Raw genomic sequence first — 19,951 nt, 5'->3', positions numbered from 1 at the left:
TGCCAGCACCAAGACCTGGTGGCAATAAAAATTTAAAAAGTAACTTAAAGAAATAAAAAAAGGTTTGGTAACATGAGAGGAGGAGATGGAGGGAGTGAGCATCTCACTCTGGTACATGTAATGCTGGGGATCAAACTCCAGACCTCATGCTCCCAAGTCCAAAACTCTGGCCATCAAGCCACTTCCCATTATTTTCAATCATGAAAGAGAAATATCACCATTTAAAAAAAAAAAAAAAGACACAAAAGAAAACCACATTTAAAAACCAAGAATATTAACATTTTATTCATTTCCAGATTATGAGTATTACACAACATATACATATATCTAGATAATATATAAAACAAAGAGCAAACCGTAGGAAGAAATATTGGTTTGAAATTTCCCTGTGGGACATCTTTAATTCTGTAAGTTCATGGTAAATGTATCTTCCCCCACACACTGGGGAGGCAGCAGGATAAACTCCAGCATTCGTGTGTCAAAGGACAGCTTATCCCTTACTGTACATACAATGCAATTATGCCCTGGTCACTAAGTGCCCACAACAAGAGACACCGAGTCGTAGCTAAAAGAACTGTAGCACAGTAAACTAATATAAATATTTGGTTTTGGCATTGTCCTTCAGATAGTTTCCTTTTTAAACTAAGTCAAATCCAGGGTCTATCCCTTGAGTTGCTTTCCAGTTATTGCTGGAGGGAGGGGAGAAAAAGGCAAACAGAAAAGTAGTGTCAGTCTATACTATTAGAAAATAAATAGTCAGTGCTACTAACCCTTCCTCTCCCCACCTCTGGTGACACTTGAGGGGACACTGGGCTGTGTGGAAATGCACACGTTATCAGATAAGTATGTAAGTATTCACTACTGTTTTAGAGGGAACCAGGCAGCTGACAGTAATTTGGACTAATAAAGAGGTTCAGATGGGTGGTCCGGGAGGTGATGCAATGATAAAGCTTTGGATGAGGTCCTGAGTTCAATCCCTGGCAGCACATGTGCCAGAGTGATGTCAAGTTCTTTCTCTCTCCTCCTATCTTTCTCATAAATAAATAAAATCTTAAAAAAAAAAAAAGAGCTCAACAATTTGTTTGGCTTTGTATGTTAACTCTCTTTTCAACCACCAGGTTCCAGATGCTAGCATGATGCTGACCAGACTTCCCTGGACAGACAACCCCACCAATGTTTCCTGGAGCTCCGCTTCTCCAGTGCCCTTCCCCACTAGGGAAAGAGAGAGTCAGGCTGGGAGTATAGATCAACCTGTCAACACCCATGTTCAGCGAGGAAGCAATTACAGAAGCCAGACCTTCCACCTTCTGCATCCCACAATGACCTTGCATCCATGCTCCCAGAGGGATAAAGAATAGGAAAGCTATCAGGGGAGGGGATAGGATACGGAGATCTGGTGGTGGGAATTGTGTGGAGTTGTATCCCTCTTATCCTATGGTTTAGTCAATGTTTCCTTTTTATAAATAAGAAGTTAAAAAGAAAAAGAGGTTCAGATGGAAAATAATCTAAAAAATAAAAAAAAGATACTATTTCCCAGTGAATAGCTGTGAACAGGATGCAGGAGGATGCCCCCCAGGAAGAAAGAGGTCACTTTGTGGAATCAGAGACAGGGTAACCGAATGTATCACAGATCATTCCTGACTCAGTGCTGACAATGGAGGAATACCTCAGATCTTAAATCTTAATCTAAAGTTATTCCAAGGGCGGAGGGAAGATAGCATAATATTATGCAAACAGATTCTCATGCCTGAAGCTCCGAAGTCCCAGGTTCAATCCCTCACACCACCATAAGCCAGAACTGAACAGTGCTCTGGTTTTTAAAAAAAAACTATTCCAAAGCATCATTAGAGACTCAAGCTGAACTCTAGGGTAAGGTACTTTCCAGAAACAGACTTCCCAACTCACTGGGAGGCTTATTTCTAGAGAAGTTAGGCTTACCTTAGCCTTATTCTGAACTGGAAGATACAGTTTGAATTCTGCTGGTAATTCATCTTCTGAGTAGAGTCTGTCTGAGAAGTAAACCCGTCGGATACGACAGTTTGCATGGATCTGTGGATGCAAGATCTATTTTAAGAGACTAAAACATGACTGTCCTTTTCCTGAGGGTCCAAGAGTCCCCCTCAACACACTGTCAAAGTCATCTCCTTGAGAGGAAGATTTTCTTTCCTCCTACAATACCTAAGCAGTTACCTACCATCCTGAACCTTGCTGCAGTCAAAGTCCCATGGACAGTGACCTTCAGTTAGAAACCTGAACTATGCTGTCGTTTGGGACACAAGACAGTACCAGACAGAAAGAGCCTAAAACTTCCCCATCCAGTTGGAACTCTGTGGAAAAGCAGCCAGTACCTGTACTCTTAGAGTCTCAATGTAATTTGTCCCATATGCTCGCCGAGTAAAGTCTGACAGGTTGAACTGAATCTGGTTCCAACCATCATCCAGCCGCATGGGCATGGTACAAATGAAGGGTTTGACCCGGGTGGTACTCTGGTAGTTACTTGCCCGAAACCTCCGACGTACATTCTTGTCATCTAGTACCTGTTGAAGACAGAGAGGAGTCACACTGAGTCCACCTCAGAAGAAACAGCCTTGGTAAAACAAGAGAGGGCCTGAACTTGCACAGCCCGGTTTCCCAAGACTGAGACCCAAGGGAGAATAAACAGGCCAGATACAGGTCATACTGAATGCAGATGGCCCGGAAGTAGCAAGTTTATCTTGTTTGTTGCCAAGACAACGCCAGCTGCTTAAGACATAACAACATGGGAGTCGGGTGGTGCGCAGCTGGTTAAGTGCACACATTACAAGACATAACAACATACTCTGCAGCCCCTCAGACCATAGAAATGATTTCATAAACATTTTTCCCTTCAAAAAATCAGGACTTGAACAGAGACCAATGACCAGTATCAAGCAGTTACCCTCAAGCTTTCAAATTCTACAGTCACTAATTATAGAATTACTAAATGCTTACTCTTTCCTTCTTTTTAAATATTTGTATTTATTTATTATTGAGTAGAGACAGAAATTAAGAAGGAAGGGGGAGACAGACAAGACACCTGCAGCCCTGTTTCACTACCCATGAAGCCTTCTCCCTGCAGGTAGGGGTCAGGGACTTCAACCTGGGTCCTTGAGCACTAATATATGCACTTAACCAGGCGCACCACCACCCAGCCCCATATGCTTACTATTTCTATTTCTTTGCTTAATTTTTTAAATGTTTTTTTTTAATGTTTATTTATAAAAAGGAAACACTGGGGGGGTCGGGCGGTGGCGCAGTGGGTTAAGCACATGTAACGCAAAGCGCAAGGACCAGAATAAGGATCCCGGTTCGAGCCCTCGGCTCCCCAACTGCAGGGGAGTTGCTTCACAGGCGGTGAAGCAGGTCTGCAGGTGTCTATCTTTCTCTCCCCCTCTCTGTCTTCCCCTTTCTCCATTTCTCTCTGTCCTATCCAACAACGAACAACATCAACAATGGCAATAATAATAACCACAACGAGGCTGCAACAACAAGGGCAAAAAAAAGGGGGGGAAATGGCCTCCAGGAGCGGTGGATTCATGGTGCAGGCACCGAGCCCAGCAATAACCCTGGAGGAAAAAAAAAAAAAAAAAAAAAAAGGAAACACTGACAAAACCATAGGATAAGAGAGGTACAAGTCCACACAATTCCCACCACCAGAACTCCGTATCCCACCCCCTCCCCTGATAGCTTTCCTATTCTCTATCCCTCTGGGAGTATGGACTCAAGGTCATTATGGGGTGCAGAATTTGCTTACTATTTTTTTTTTTGGCATTATGATCACTAACATAAAATTCACATTATAACAACAAATTCTGCTTCAAACACAGAGCAGGAACAGAAGAGAATATGCACAAGAGGATGTGAGATTCCCTGGTGCCACTTCTTCCCTGTAAGTTGACAGGGACACCTTTGGTATGGCTCGAGCACACACATTCACGTGTACATAACTTACTTGTACTTCGAAGGTAAAGTATTTTTTTAAGTTCTTGATAATCATGACGAGGAAGGGAAGTTTAATTCCCAATGTCTTCTTTGGGTCTGCAGGACATGTGATATATGTGGTGCTATGGAGAGAGGAAATACCATTAAACACACTTGTCTTTTCCTTTATGGTATGTACAGCAATAACAGAGACCAAGAGGATAAATTAGAAGGAAGACTTAAAAGATCCATGTAAGTAAGTCACGCCATAGCCCCTTAATGCTAAAGTCAGCTGACATAAAAAAAAAAAAGAGGGAGTTGGGCAGTGGCGCAGCGGGTTAAGCGCATGTGGCGCAAAGCGCAAGGACCTGCATAAGGATCCCTGTTCGAGCCCCCCAGGTCCCTACCAGCAGGGGAGTCGCTTCACAAGTGTGAAGCAGGTCTGCAGGTGTCTCTCTTTCTCCCCCCCCTCAGTCTTCCCCTCCTCTCTCCATTTCTCTCTGTCCTGTCCAACAACAACGACATCAATAACCACAACAATGTTAAACAACACGGGCAACAAAATGGAAAATAAATAAATGAAAGAAAGAAAGAAGGAAAGAAAGAAAGAAATCTAGACTATATAACAGAAGTTTAACATAGGACTAAAAGTCAATAACAAGGTATCTGAAAAACAAAGCCAAACCAGTGAGACTGAGAGAGTTCTTCCAGTGAGAGAATACTCAATTCTGGTCCCAGAGAACTATCAAATGACAGAAAATCAAAGCTAAGAGGACTGTGGCACTGAAAACCATACCAGCCACCCACTAGATAGTCACTGCAGTGCTATTCCCTTCCTGATCAAATACTTCTTGGTTAGGTATTAAAATAGTAGCTACTATTTACACAGCACTTACTATATCCTAAGCAGTTCTAAGTGTTTTATATGCATTCACTTACCACATCCTCATGGTAGCCCAATAAGGAGGGTATGCTGTTATTCCCTCTATTTTCCCCATGAGAAAACGAAAGCCTGGGGTATTAGACAACTTGTTCAAAATAAGCGGTAAGCAGCAGGGTAGGTTTGCAGCAGGTAGTCTGACTCTGCAGGTCTAGGCTATTAACCTCCCTGCTATACAATGTCTCTGGGGGGAAAAGAGTGACAGCCTACCTGACATTTGTTCCTTCAATCTCTAACACCAGAGATTGGATGTCATTATCAGTGATTCTTTTGATGTGCCCATTCCGTACCTGTAAGGAAGACAATTGAAACTAGTTAGTACTGAAATATTTGGCATTTCAGTATCATTTAAAGAAAACCACAGTGGCCCCAGAAGGAAGACACAGAAGTCTGTGGCAGCCCTGAGAGTGACAGTGGCTGGAGTGTTGGACATAATAGCCTAAGGGACTCCAGGTTTGATCCCCAGCATCACAAGTGCCAGAGTGATGCTCTGGTGTGTTTGTGTTCCCCCTCTCCTTCCCGTTTCCACTCCCCTCTCTCCCTGCCATCTGTTAATAAGCATACAATTTTTTGATTCTTCTAAAAAATAATTTGTTATTTATGAAGGGCGGAGGTAGGGAGATTGAGAAGGCGGAAAGAACCAGGGAATCATTCTGGCACATGTGAAGCCAGGGAATGAACTCAGGATCTCATGTTTTGAGAGTCCAAAGACCCCATCCACTGTGCCACCTCCCAAGCCACAGAAAACAAATCCTTTTTTCTGATTATTTATTATTGGATAGACAGAGAGGAATTGAGAGGGAGAGAGACAGACGTCGGCAGCCTTGCTCCACCGCTCATGAAGCTTTCCCCTGCAGGTGGGGACCAGGGGCTTGAACCTGCAACCTTGCACACTGCAGTGTGCTTAACCAAGTGAGCCACCACCTGGCCCAGAAAACAAATCTTAAGAAAATTGTTGTTGCAAGTATACCAAAGCTCACATATGAGCAAGGCATGCAATTACCTCTACAGAGGGTCCCATCAACCACCACAGGAATCACTAACAACTCAGCATTGTGTAAATTAGGATAAATTTCCTCCCAAGAAATCAACTTACTTCAGACCATTAATATTTGCTGAGTATCTACTATGCACTAGAAACACTCATTTTCTCACTTAGTCCTAACAACGGAAACCACAAGGTGGTCATATTGCTTTCACTTTATGGATCTTGACACCTGGGACCGTCAATAACGATCTTAAGTAAGCGAGTTAAGATTAACAACCAGGCTTCTCATGGCCCTCTGCTGCCCAGATTCCACCCCCTGCCCCACCCCCAAGATCAGTTTAGCTCTGGCTTATGGTGGTGTAGGGGACTGAACCTGGGAGCCTCAGGCATGAGTCTATTTGCATAATTACTATGCTACCTCCCCCTGCCCTGCCCAGACTTTAGCAGGAAGGGGATTGTTGGGGGTCATTAAGAAGGTAGCAACCAAAAAATGAAAGCATTAAGGGGTCAGGGGCAGATAAGACAGCATATTGCTTATGCAAACAGACTCTCATGTGTGAGGCTCCAAAGTCCCAGGTTCAATCCCCTGCACCACCAGAAGCCAAAGCTGAACAGTGCTCTGGTAAAAAAAAAAAAAAAGGAGTTGAACTATCTGGGGGTGAATGTGCCAAAGCATAAAAAAAAGATCAATTCAAGCTTAGAATAAGATGTACTGGACAGTCAAATTTGGTCTTCTCTAGATGTAATAAAAATGGCTTTTCTGGCTGTAATCTAGCAACTCAAATCACTTGATTTTCCATTAGATTTGTGAATAGGGGGAGAAAAATGTTGAGGTGTTGGGGGCCAGGCAGTGGTGCACCTGGTTAAGTGCACACATCACAGTTAGCTAGGTCCTAGGTTCAAGCCCCTGGTTCCCAACTGCAGCGGGGAAATTTCATGAGTGAAGCAGGGCTGCAGGCGTCTCGCTATCTCCTTCTCCATGCCTGCTAACCCCAATTAAAAATTAATAAAAAAATGTTCAGGTGTCCAATAATTGCATTTCCAACATAGATGATTAATAAAATGGCCTTCTGTTTTCACTCACTGGTCATTGTGAACACTGTTACTGTGAATCTGATCCACCTGGTGGTGTGCTGAGTTTTCCCTGGCTGTTATCTGACATCACTGGCAGCCTGGGAGGTAGCACAGTGGCTAAAGAGCTGGCCTTACATCTGACATCAACGCCCACTTTACAAGAAACAACTGAGTCCTGTGTTCTCAAAAAGTCTAAGTTTAAGGGTATGGATCAGTGGTCCGGGAGGTGGTGCAATAGATAAAGCACTGGATTCTCAACCATGAGGTCCTGAGTTCGATCCCTGGCAGCACATGTACCAGAGTGATGTCTGGTTCTTTCTCTCCGCCTGTCTTTCTCATGAATAAATAAGTTCTTTAAAAAAAAAAAAAAGGTACAGATCAAGTATTAAGGATTGGGGGCCGGGTGGTAGCACAGCAGGTTGAGCGCAAAGTGCAACTGGGGGAAGGATCCCAGTTGCCCCGGTCCCCCACCTGCAGGGGGGTCACTTCACAAGCGGTGAAGCAGGTCAGTAGGTGTCTATCCTTCTTTCCTCCACTCTGTCTTCCCTATCTCTCTCAATTTCTCTCTGTCCTATCCGATGACGACAGCAATAATAACAACACACAATAAACAACACAATAATAATAACCACCACAACAATAAACAACAGGGCAACAAAAGGAAAAAAATGGCCTCCAGGAGCAGTGGATTTACTGAGCCCCAGCAATAAACCTGGAAGCAAAAAAAAAAAAAAAAAAAACATAAGAAATATATATTTTTTAAAGTATTAATGATCAAGTATTAAGCATCATTTTCTTTTTTTTTCCTTTAAATGGTTAGGTGGTAGTAAGCATAAACTAAGCATTCAAATATCTGCTGACATCTGGAATTTGTCACCCTAAGAGCTGGCACATATGAAGAGGTTCAAGGAGGATTTCTTTTAATTCCTGGATAACGTATGCCCCACAGACTATTCAGGTGGCCAGAGATCCCAAAGCCTGTGAGACTGTCACTGTGAAAACTACTTTCCCACAGATTAGCCTTAAGGCCCCAGAGGCACTGTCAGAGACAGAATGCTGGATAGATGGGCCCCAGATCTCTGCCAACATGGCATTTTTTAGGTTCTCAAGAAACAAACGTCACATTGAAGTGCTTCTCAAACAGAGCTGGCCCCATCTAATGTCCCACCCCCTTTGGGTTCTGGGCCTCTTTCCAAAGGAGATTAAGAGCACAAAGACTTGGGTCTGTGTAGCACATGCCGACACTGCCCACCTCATTCCCCAGCTAAAGTGGCAATATTCCTCCTCTACTTGCTAGCCCACAGCTGCTGTGGAAAATCAGCCTGATTTGGTGAAGAAGGAATGAATAAGGAAATCATTTCCAATTAACATGATGCAGACATGCTGATAAGAGCTAACAGTCTCCCAGTAAGATGCACATATTGATTTATAACATGCTTGATCAACTAGCCTCTACATTATAACTTCATTCTTTCATTAAAAGGAACAAAATACAGGGGCCGGGTGGTGGTGCACCTGGTTGAGCGCACATTACAATGCGCAAGGACCCAGGTTTGAGCCCCCAGTCTCCACCTGCAGGGGGAAAGCTTCACAAGTGGTGAAGCAGTGCTGCAGGTGTCTCTCTGTCTCGCACCCTCTCTTATCCCTCCCCTTCCCTCTCGATTTCTGACTATATCCAATAAATAAAGATAAAAAACTTTTTAAGGGAGTCGGGTGGTAGCGCAGAGGGTTAAGCGCTGGTGGCGCCAAACTCAAGGACTGGCAAAAGGATCCAGGTTTGAGCCCCCGGCTCCCCACCTGCAGGGGAGTCGCTTCACAGGCGGTGAAGCAGGTCTGCAGGTGTCTGTCTTTCTCTCCTCTTCTCTGTCTTCCCCTCCTCTCTCCATTTCTCTCTGTCCTGTCCAACAACAATGACATCGATAATAACTACAACAATAAAACAACAAGGGCAACAAAAGGGGAATAAATAAATAAATAAATAAATAAAATTTAAAAAAAAAAAAACTTTTTAAAGGGAGTCGGGTGGTGGCGCAGCGGGTTGTAATCGCAGTGGGTGGCAGCACATGTACCAGAGTAATGTCTGGTTCTTTCTCTCCACCTGTCTTTCTCATGAATAAATAAATTTAAAAAAAAAGGGTGGGGGGTCAGGCGGTGGCGCAGTGGGTTGAGCGCACGTGGCGCAAAGCGTGAGGACCAGCGTAAAGATCCCAGTTGGAGCCCTGGCTCCCCACCTGCAGGGAAGTTGCTTCACAGGTGGTAAAGCAGGTCTGCAGGTGTCTTTCTCTCCCCCTCTGTCTTCCCCTCCTCTTTCCATTTCTCTCTGTCCTATTCAACAATGAACAACATCAACAATGGTAATAATAATAACCACAACAAGGCTACAACAAGGGCAACAAAAAGGGGGGGGAAATGGCCTCCAGGAGCTGTGGATTCATGGTGCAGGCACCGAGCCCAGTAATAACCCTGCAGGCACCGAGCCCAGTAATAACCCAGTAATAAAAAAAAGGGTACGTACGGATCAAGTATTAAGGATTAGGGGCCGGGTGGTAGCACAGCAAGTTGAGCGCAAAGCGCAAGGGCAGGCATAAGGATCCCGGTTCCAGCCCCCAGCTCCCCACCTGCAAGGAAGTCGCTTCACAAGTGGTGAAGCAGGTCTGCAGGTGTCTATCTTTCTCTCCCCCTCTCTGCCTTCCCCTCCTCTCTCCATTTCTCTCTGTCCTATCCAACAACAAAGACATCAATAACCACAACAATGTTAAACAACAAGGGCAACAAAAGGGAAAATAAATAAACATTAAAAAAAACTTTTTTAAAAAAGGAACAAAATGCTACTATCAGATGATTAAGTTGAAAGGATGAAATAGTTATGGTGCTGGCGGCACACCTGATTAAGTGTACGTTACAATGTGCAAGGACACGGGTTCAAGCCTCCAGGAGGAGGCTGCAAGAGGAAAACTTCGTGAATAGTGAAGCAGTTTGCAGTTGTCTCTCTTACTCTCTCTCTTTCTCACTCTACTACCCAGTCCTTCTTGATTTCTGGCTGTTTAGCCAATAAATAGATAAAGATAAAAATCTAAGGTGGGGAGTTGGGCAGTAGCTCAGTGGGTTAAACGCACATGGCACAAAGTGCAAGGACCAGCATAAGGATCCTGGTTCGAGCCCCCCCGGCTCCCCACCAGCAGGGGAGTCACTTCACAGGTGGTGAAGCAGGTCTGCAGGTGTCTATCTTTCTCTCCCCCCTCTGTCTTCCCCATCTCTCTCCATTTCTCTGTCCTATCCAACAATGACGACATCGATAACAACAATAATAACTACAACAATAAAACAACAAGGGTAACAAAAGGGAAAATAAATAAACATTAAAAAAAAAACTTTAAAAAATTAGGGTGGAGGTAGATGGCATAATGGCTATGCAAACAGACTGTCATGCCTGAGGCTCCAAAGACCCAGGTTCAATCCCCATGCACCACCATAAACCAGAGCTGATCAGTGGTCTGGTAGAAAAATAATAATAGGGGTGGGGGTATAGCATAATGGTTATGCAAAGAGACTTTCATGCCTGAGGCTCTCAAGTCCCAGGTTCAATCCCCCACACTGCCATAAGCCAGAGCTGAGCAGTGCTCTGGTAAAAAAAAAAATAATAATAACAAAAATTTTTTAAAAAACTTTAAAACAGGGAGTCAGGCAGTAGCACAGCAGGTTAAGCGCACGTGGTGCAAAGTGCAAGGACCAGCCATAAGGATCCCAGTTCGAGCCCCCAGCTCCCCACCTGCAGGGGAGTCACTTCACAGGCAGTGAAGCAGGTCTGCAGGTGTCTATCTTTCTCTCCTCCTCTCTGTCTTCCCCTCCTCTCTCCATTTCTCTCTGTCCTATCTAACAACGACAACATCAATAATAACAATAATACCTACAACAACAATAAAAAACAAGTGCAACAAAAGGGAAAATAAATATATATATAAACCTTAAAAGAAGAAATAGTTACGGTCCTCTACAACAGACTGCACAAAGGCAATGGCTGCAACTTAACAAGCACTGAAAGCAGGGCCTCAAATCTTATATCTCCAAAAGTCCCCAGGACAGAATCAAAAAGAAGCTTCCCTAAACTCCAGAAAGTCAGCCCAGATCTCACAGGGAGGCCCTCAAAGATTAAAGTCGCCCACTTCCCTCCAGCAAATCAGAACACCCAGGTCTTCACAGAAGGCGAAGCCGTGATGCCTCTCTGCATGCAGAAGGTGCCAGAGCAGCGGTGCAGATAGCCCCATGCTTCTGCTCCACAAGCAAGCGAGCTTTCAGACAGACTTGCAGAAACTTCCTAAAGAAATTTCTTTCAAAAGCAACACTAACTAAAAACCTCTATCGGGGCTGGGTGGAAGCACACCGGGTTAAGTGCACATAGTGTCAAGCTCAAGGACCCGCGCAAGGATCCCGGTTCGAGGCCCCAGTACCCCACTTGCACGGGGGGTCACTTTGCAAGCGGTAAAGCAGGTCTGCAGGTGTCTTTCTCCCCCCCACCTCGATTTCTCTCTGTCCTATCCAACAACAACAATGGAAAAAAGATGGCCACCGGGAGCAGTGGATTCGTAGTGCAGGCACTGAGCCCCAGTGATAATCCTGGAGACAAGAAAACAAACAAGCAAAAACCCTCAAATTAATTCATGGACCATTTAATTTATGTATCCAAATAACAAGAGATGCGAGAGGGGAAAGGACAACTTTTTCAAGGAATGCCCAGCAGTCTCTCTACAGTTTTAGCCTTGCCAGTGGTGAGGAAAGCTAAAGGGAGATTTGTCTTTCAGAAAAAGACAAAAACAGGCTACAAATGCAAACTCAATGGAAGGGAAGAGTGGGGTGGGATATTTAGGCAATGGGTGGACATTACTCCCAACACCTCACCCCTAGGCTCTGAAGCTACAGTCCCCTCCTTCCCTCCACCCCCTATTCTGGTTGAAAGTTTCCATCCAGATTGGCAATCTGGCTGCCACTGCCTTAAATTGTAAAGACCTTCCAGGAAATTACCCCCACTCTTGAGTCTAGCTTCTGACAAACACATAAAACAGAAATGGCCTTGGAAAACATCAACTTCCTTTCCTTAGCTCCTTCCAGTTCAGAGGCCACTAGGTAGGCCTGGCTTTGAGATGAAGAAAAATGAACTGGTCAGCATTTATTGCTCATGGTGGAAGCAGGCTTTATTTTACTTCCCTCTCTAAATTAGAACGTGCCTATTGTTTTTGACATCAATTCTTTCTGTCTTTTAAACTGTTCAAAGGAGACTGGCAGCATGACTATTTAGTTACACTGTTAATTAACCTTCATCTATTTGTACAGCACATAAGATGTGGTAATTCTTCTTCTTTTATGAACTCCTCTGAGTCATGAACTAGAGATACTTTCTGGAGCTTTAGAACCCACACTACTAGCAATGGCAGCTCAGAATGGCTCAAAGACTCTGTTGATACCAAGAGGAAAAGCTTCAGATCCTTTTTTCTTCTTTTTTTTACCAGAGCACTGCTCAGCCCTGGCTTGTGATGGTGCAGGGGATTGAACCTGGGACTTTGAAGCCTCAGGCTTGACAGTCTGTTTCCATAACCATTATGCTATCTACTCCTGCCTACTTCAGATCCTTCTTACAGCCACTCTCCCAGGCTTCCCTTTACTAATTGCTGGGACGCTGATTTGGGGCCAGGCTGTGATGCACCTGGTAGAGTGAACATGTTATATAATACGCAAGGACTTGGGTTCAAGCTCCCAGTTCCCACCCGCAGAGGGAAAGCTTCACTAGTGGGGAAGCAGTGTTGCTGGTATCTCGGTCTCCTGCTCTATCACCCCCTTCTCTCTCTCTCTCTCTCTCTGTTTCTCTGTCTCTAAAAAGTGGAGGGCAGGGGAGATAACATAGTGGTTATGCAAACAGACTCTCATGCCTGAGGCTCCAAAGTCTCAGGTTCAATGCCAAAGCTGAGCAGTGCTCTGGTGTTTCTCTCTCTGTGTGTCTCTCCCTGTATCTTTCTAAAAAATAAAATAAATAAAAATATAAAAAAGGAAAAGTCTTTAAAAAAAGGTGAATAAGTAAAATAACTTTTAAAATAATAAAAAAAAATAACTGATTTATCTCAAGGTAAGCCCCAGGTAGGAGGGTCAAGCAGATGGGGGGAAATAACCACCAGGATGGGGAGAAAGGGGCCGCTGCTCTGTATTTCCAAGTGTTTTAACAAAAATATAAGCTACATTCATTTCTTCTCCCCACCTTTCATTTTCCTGGCCCCACCTACTTATCCTGGCAGACAGCCGAGCCTTCTGGCATCCTGGTCATAATGACACACAGCCCAATTGATATTAAGCCACCAGGGCTGTCCATTTCAGCAGGAAAGTCACTGCCCTGGGCAAGGAGCTGGGCTCCCAAGTCAAACAACAGGCAGAGGGAGACCTCTGTGGGGAGAGCCCGGGATAGCTCCAACTCAAGGTCTGGGCCAGGCAGACTCCAAAGCAAAGGGTCAAAGGCTCCTCGTCCTTTGGTAAGGTGTAACAGGGACTAGGGAGTTGGGCGGTAGCACAGCGGGTTAAGCGCATGTGGCATGAAGCTCAAGGACCGGCGTCAGGATCCTGGTTCAAGCCCTGGGCTCCCACCTGCAGGGGAGTTGCTTCACAGGCGGTAAAGCAGGTCTGCAGGTGTCTATCTTCCTCTCCCCCTCTCTCCATTTCTCTCTGTCCTACCCAACAACAACAATAAAACAACAAGGGCAACAAAAAGGAATAAATAAATACTTTCTAAAAAAAAGTATAACAGGGACTAGTTATCTAGACAGCAGAGAGACAACCCTGCACATAGCCCAACAGACCCACAATCAAATAAGGCCATTTACATGTATGCCAAACAGTTTCTTCCTAACAGTGCCTAAGGATAAGTGCAACCAAAGCCTTTGTCCCAACTATCAGACTGGTCCAAGAAAAGTCTGAAAAAGCAACTTTACTATCTTTCATATCTGCATACATTCAATTCTATTACTGAAAGATAGGTCTTTATCCTATGTGCCCACAATGTTTGCTAATTAAAAATTAGGGCGAGGGAGCTTTTCTTTCCTAGAAAAATGTTGTTCATTCTTTAAATTAGGAACAAGGGTTCCAGCAACAACCACCACAAAAACCATTTAGTTTGAGAATAGAGGATCAACAGCCTCTGAGAAATCATTAATGTGAAAGGAAAGAGAAGACAGTATGAATTAACACATACATAGTGTACGATTTTAGGTTATTAATTATAAAGACTGAGTATTATGCCCTAAACAGGCATGAAGAAGAGTAGAACTTTCTTACTCAGCTATTTCAAATAATGAACCCGGGAGTCGGGCAGTAGCGCAGCAGGTTAAGTACAGGTGGCGCGAAGTGCAAGAACTGGTGTAAGGAGCCTGCAGGGGAGTCGCTTCACAGGTGGTGAAGCAGGTCTGCAGGTGTCTGTCCTTCTCTCCCCCTCTCTGTCTTCCCCATCTCTCCAATTCTCTGTCCTATCCAACAACGACGACAACAATAGTAACTACAACAATTAAAAGAAACAAGGGCAACAAAAGGGAATAAATAAATAAAATTTAAAAAAAGAATAATGAGGGAGTTGGGCGTTAGCGCAGTGGATTAAGCGCACGTGGCACAAAAGCGCAAGGACCCGCTAAAGATACCGGTTCGAGCCCCAGCTCCCCACCTGCAGGGGAGTGGCTTCACAAGTGGTGAAGCAGGTCTGCAGGTGTCTTTCTCTTCCCCTCTCTGTCTTCCCCTCCTCTCTCCATTTCTCTCTGTCCAGTTCAACAACGACATCAGAAACAACAACAATAATAACTCTAAGGGCAACAAAAGGGAATAAAAAATAAACATTTTTTTAAAAGTGTAAAAGAAAAAAAGAATAATGAACCTACCCATCTTGGATGGAGCTAGAAGGATTATGTTAAATGAGATAAATCAGAAAGACAAAGATGAGTATGGATGATCCACTCATAAACAGAAGTTGACAAAGAAGAACAGAAAGCAAAACTCAAAGCAGAATCTGACTGAATTTGGACTACTGCATTAAAGTAAAAAGCTCTGGGTGGAGGGTGAGGGTAGATTTTCAGCTTCACTATAGGAGGGTGGGGGTAGGGACACAGACCTTTGGTGGTGGGAATGGTGTTAATATACACTCCTATTAACTTAGAGTCTTATAAATCACTATTTCATCAGTATGAGAGGGGAAAATTGATTGAATGTCTCGAACTTCCTGATGTATAGACCCCCCCCCCCCCAGTTCTGAGTATATTCCTTCAATCTAAGGATTGAATTTTAACAGTGGGCTTAAATCGTTAGTACATTTTTAATAATGCCTTTTTCTTTGAAATATTAAATCACCTATAGACCATCCGTTCCACCCCGGTTCCATGGCTGCCAGTTCTTAGCAACATCGCCCCGCCAGATATTCGTCGGGATGCGGCATCATCTAAGTTCATTTCCCACGTCTACACTTGACCGGACCTGCCAATATAGGTCACCCTGTCCAACCCTGGACGTCTCGTCATCCAATCTGGTCCCCTACGCCTACACTGAACTTCTCTGTTCCAGACTCTTGGAAACACAGTTGGCAGTCAGCCGAGGTAAAGAACAAACACCTCATCACAGACCCCTGCAAGCGTCAACCCGGCTTTGACCTAGCACGTTATGATTGGGCCCTCCTCAATCGCTATCGAACAGGCCATGGCCGGTGCGCCGCTATGTTCCATCGCTGGGGAGCCAGAGACGACCCGAACTGCCCCTGCGGCTCCAGACAGACTATGACCCACATAGTCAACGACTGCCACCTCTCCAGATTCAAAGGAGGTCTCGAAACTACATCAGGCTCAACCTGACGCTGTTGACTGGCTACGGAAGAAGGGCAAAGGGGGGAGGAGGAGGGGGAGGAGGAGGAGGAGGGGGAGGAGGGGGAGGAGGGGGGAGGAGGAGAAGGAGGAGGAGGAGGAGGAGGAGGAGGAAGAAGAAGAAGAACCTATAGACCAGGGAAACCAGAAGCAACTGGTAATATCGCTATATAAGATACAGCTATATATAAGTAGTATTAAATGATATAAATCATGGTGAGGTCTTGTAAGATATAGTAAATCTTAACCATGGGATTTTCAAAGTCAACCAAATTCCCAAATAACTTGGTTATAACATAACTATATATATAAAAAGCCCCCCCAAACCAATAACTATTTGTTGCCTTCTTAAACTCTAAGTCATCAGGAACCTTCCCCAATCTCTATAAAACTCGTATTTCTCCTAGGCCTGGAACTTTTGGGGCGTGGCTTGTTTTCCTTCATGCTTCCCTTCCCGTCAAGTCCCAGGTTCAATCCCCCGCAACACCATAAGCCAGAGCTGAGCAGTAAAAAAATTTTAGTAAAGTCCCCTTAGAATATACATAAATAGACCTACTAGCTTTTCCCAAAATGGAGACCCCAAATCTCACCCACTTTATTCTTACCTTTAGGTTCCTGATAAACAATTTGTTCTGCTTTGTGTCTTAATGCTTTTTCAGCCACCAAATTGCAGATGCTACCATGATGCCAACCTGACTTCCCAGGGCAGCGGACCTCACCAATGTGTCCTGGAACCCCACCTCCCCGGATCCCTGCCCCACTAGGGAAAGAGAGAGACAGGCTGGGAGTAAGGATCAACCTGCCAATGCTCATGTCCAGTGGAGAAGCAATTACAGAAGCCAGACCTTCCACCTTCTGCACCCCATAATGACCCTGGGTCCATACTCCCAGAGGGATAAAAAAAGGATAAAGAACAGGGAAGCTTCCAATGGAGGGGATGGGGTACGGAACTCTGGTGCTGGGAATTGTGTGGAATTGACCTACAGTGTTATCAATCATAATTAAATCAATAATATTAAAAAAAAAGAGTAGAACTTTCTGGTACATTTTTGGTACAAACCAGAAGTACTATTTACATTTAAAAAAAAATAAAGAGTCTTTTAAAAGATTTATTTATTAATGACAGAACCTGAGCATCACTCTTTTGTTTCTGATAGCCAGAGAGAAATTAAGGATAGGGAGTAGATGTGGTCCCGGAGTTGGCGCCAGTGGATAAAGCATTGAACTCTCAAGCATGAGGTCCTGAGTTCAATCCCCAGCAGCCCTTGTACCACACAGTGATGTCTGGTTCTTTCTTTCTCCTCCTATCTTTCTCATAAATAAAATCATAAAAAAAAAAAAAAGAAGAAGAATTGGGACTAGAAAGAAAGGGGAGAAAGAGAGGCACACCCGCAAGCACTGTTTCACTTGCCCAACTTCATCAGTACTAGATGCCATGACATGGTTGCTAAGCATTTTATATGCATCTTCATGTGTCCTCCACAGCCAGGAGGAGTCCGTGTTACTACAACATGAGAAAACTGAGTAGTTTGGCACTTGCTCAACATTTACACAGCACAGGCCACAGGACGGAGCTTGGACGCAAACCTAGGGTATCTGATTACTAGGGGAGTCAAGGTAAGATACTGTTATTCCCCTTAAGGAGTCTGCAGTCTGGCCAGCAATACAAAATAAGTAAACAACCATACAGCTTTACAGACTGCCACGGGAGACTTGACTTAAGCTGCCAGTGAAATAATATTTGAGATCTGAAGGATCAAATGGGGGAGGGGCTGTGAACTTCAATGATTGCTCATGAACTTCAGGGTCACAGATGTGAGCAAGCTATAAGCTACATCCACAACAGAACGGGATTTTCTTTCTCTTTTGCCTTCAGGGTTACCGTTGGAGCTTGGTGGCTGCACTACAGATCCACTGCTGTTGGCAGCCATGTTTACCATTTTATTGGAGAGGACCGAGAAAGATTGAGAAAGGAGGGATAGGGAGAGAGGGAGAGAGAAAACCACCTGCAGATGGACTTTGCCACTTGTCAAGTGCCACCCACCGACCCCTCCCCTCACCCCCCCCACCTGTAGGGAGCAGGGGCTCGAACCTGCATCTTTGCGCAGGTCCTTGTGCTTTGTACTATGTGCGCTTAGCCAGGTGTACCGGCAACAAGTGGGATTTTCTACTCCATATTTATTGGTTCTCAAAACACAAACATGAGTTGCAGTGCTTCTTACACACTGACGGCCACATCTAATGCCCTTCTGCTTCAAATTCTGGGCTTCTTTCCAAGGGAGACTAAGAACACAGAGACTTGTGTCTGCATAACAAATTCGCTATTATTGAGAAGATGGCTTTCACTACTATTCATAAAGAGACACTCATAAGGAGACACAGAGTCTAAATGGAAGTCAAACCTAATTTATTCAAGATGTACTATGCACAGAAAACAAATTACAGAAATCCCCTCTCTATAAACTCAGGAAGGAGAACAGTAAAGTTCTGTGAAATCAAAATAATAAGCAAAGATAAGTACCATGGCCAAATTGCAGCTACTAGTGAATGCCAGGGTGATGTCTAGATTAATGTAGACAATCTTTCCCTCTGCCAGACTCTGCTTACTCTCTAGAAGCAGAAAAAAATGTCTTTAGAGGAGACTTTTTTTCTATACAGTCATCACTTTCCCCAGGCCAATGCAATGCCTGTCACTTAGTTATTGCTCAGGAAATCTCTGATAAATATAGTAATTCCCAGTGCTTCCCTCACAGAACTGGATTCTCAACACTTGCTGAGAACTTTATAATGGGGGGGGGGGGGGGAGGAAGGCTTCACTAGTGTCTCTCCTTCTTTCATCCACCATCAAAGGAAAAATAAAATGTCACTGAGGAGAGTGGAGTTGTCCAGGGATCAAGCCCCAGTGATAATCCTGATGGCAATAAATAAGTATAAATTACCAAAAATCCTTTTCAATCTAGTCCAAGAAGATTAAAAATGTATGATTTTAATATTTAAGAATTTTGATGATTCGACTTCCGGAGGCGGAGCTACGAGCAGCAGATCACTTTCTCTCCTCTCCTCTCCCGGATCAACTAGGAATACCAAAGGAGACCACCTGGACCGAAACAAGACAGGACTAGAATGACCACAGGAACCCAGTAAATCACCCGTGAGTACAAACACGCGTGGCTGGTGACAGAGAGGAGAGAGGGGCCTAAGGAGAGATTAAGTGACTGCTAACAGTTCAACAGTTTATCAGTGGAGACAACACCTCCAGTCTGCTCCACAACAAGGGGACAGCTGAAGGGAGAAAAGGACTCCCCAGAGACTCACCAAGTGCAACTCTGAGTCTCCATTGCTACTACCCTCAGAATCTGGAGCTGTGGCAGGGAGGGACACCAGGGGACAGAGATCTAACCGGGAAACTCAGGAGAAGACCTATACCTCGGTGGCATAGCTGAGGGGCTGTGAAAGTCTCTTTGCATAACCACTGGATTATCTCTGCCACACCCTGCTTTATCTCTTGGTCAGGAGTCAGTGATTAAGCTAAGAAGCCTATTGACAGTTTAAAAGCCCTCAGGTTCCCATAGCCTACAGGGAAGAAAAAAAAAGAGGCTTTTACACCACTGAGTTCCAACTCAGGGATTGAAAAAACTGTTAACTTCCACCACGGTAAACCCTTTAATTAACTTACTTAGACCCAAGTCAATCCAGGCAATAGTGATCAATCATTTGAAAAGTACTGATAAAGGGAACTCATAACATAATATATAAAATGGTTAAAACAACAAGAAAAAATATTGGAGACTCGAACCAGGACAAGAGTCCAGCTAAAAGTCCTCCAGAGGGTGAAGCACAAAACAACGAGTTCAACATCCAAACATTAGCTAAGGAAATAATAACAGGAGTGAGTAAAGAATTTGAAAAAATTGTAATCAGAAATGCAGGAACAACAAATGAGAATATGGAAAAAAATTCTAATTATCTCATGGTTATTAGAGAGCTGAAAGCTGAAATCGCTGAGCTAAGAAGGCAACTAGCTGAACAAGCTAAAACAGTAACAGAGCAGGGCAACAAAATAGATGAACTCCAGAAAGCAGTAGAGGGCAGAGAGAATAGAATCTATGAGGCTGAAGACAGAATTAGCAAGATTGAGGA

General features: G+C 44.2%; 1 protein-coding gene across 1 annotated transcript in view; it reads right to left on the bottom strand.

Annotated features, from left to right (window-relative positions):
- Positions 1-269: 269 nt before the first annotated feature.
- The window catches only part of CFAP20 (cilia and flagella associated protein 20), a 30,422-nt gene continuing 10,740 nt past the window's right edge, over positions 270-19,951 (bottom strand). Inside the window, exons 2-6 of the mRNA XM_007520085.3 lie at positions 5,090-5,169; positions 3,971-4,082; positions 2,349-2,537; positions 1,939-2,049; positions 270-689 (exon numbers count right to left, since the gene is read on the bottom strand). Coding sequence (XP_007520147.2) covers positions 684-689; positions 1,939-2,049; positions 2,349-2,537; positions 3,971-4,082; positions 5,090-5,169 — 498 coding nt within the window. The 3' untranslated portion in view covers positions 270-683. The remainder of the gene's footprint in view (positions 690-1,938; positions 2,050-2,348; positions 2,538-3,970; positions 4,083-5,089; positions 5,170-19,951) is intronic.

This window comes from Erinaceus europaeus, chromosome 2 (genome assembly GCF_950295315.1).
Source record: "Erinaceus europaeus chromosome 2, mEriEur2.1, whole genome shotgun sequence".
Lineage (NCBI taxonomy): Eukaryota > Metazoa > Chordata > Mammalia > Eulipotyphla > Erinaceidae > Erinaceus > Erinaceus europaeus.
Note: the sequence above shows the minus strand (reverse complement) of the source record. Positions and strands in the feature narration are given on the sequence as shown.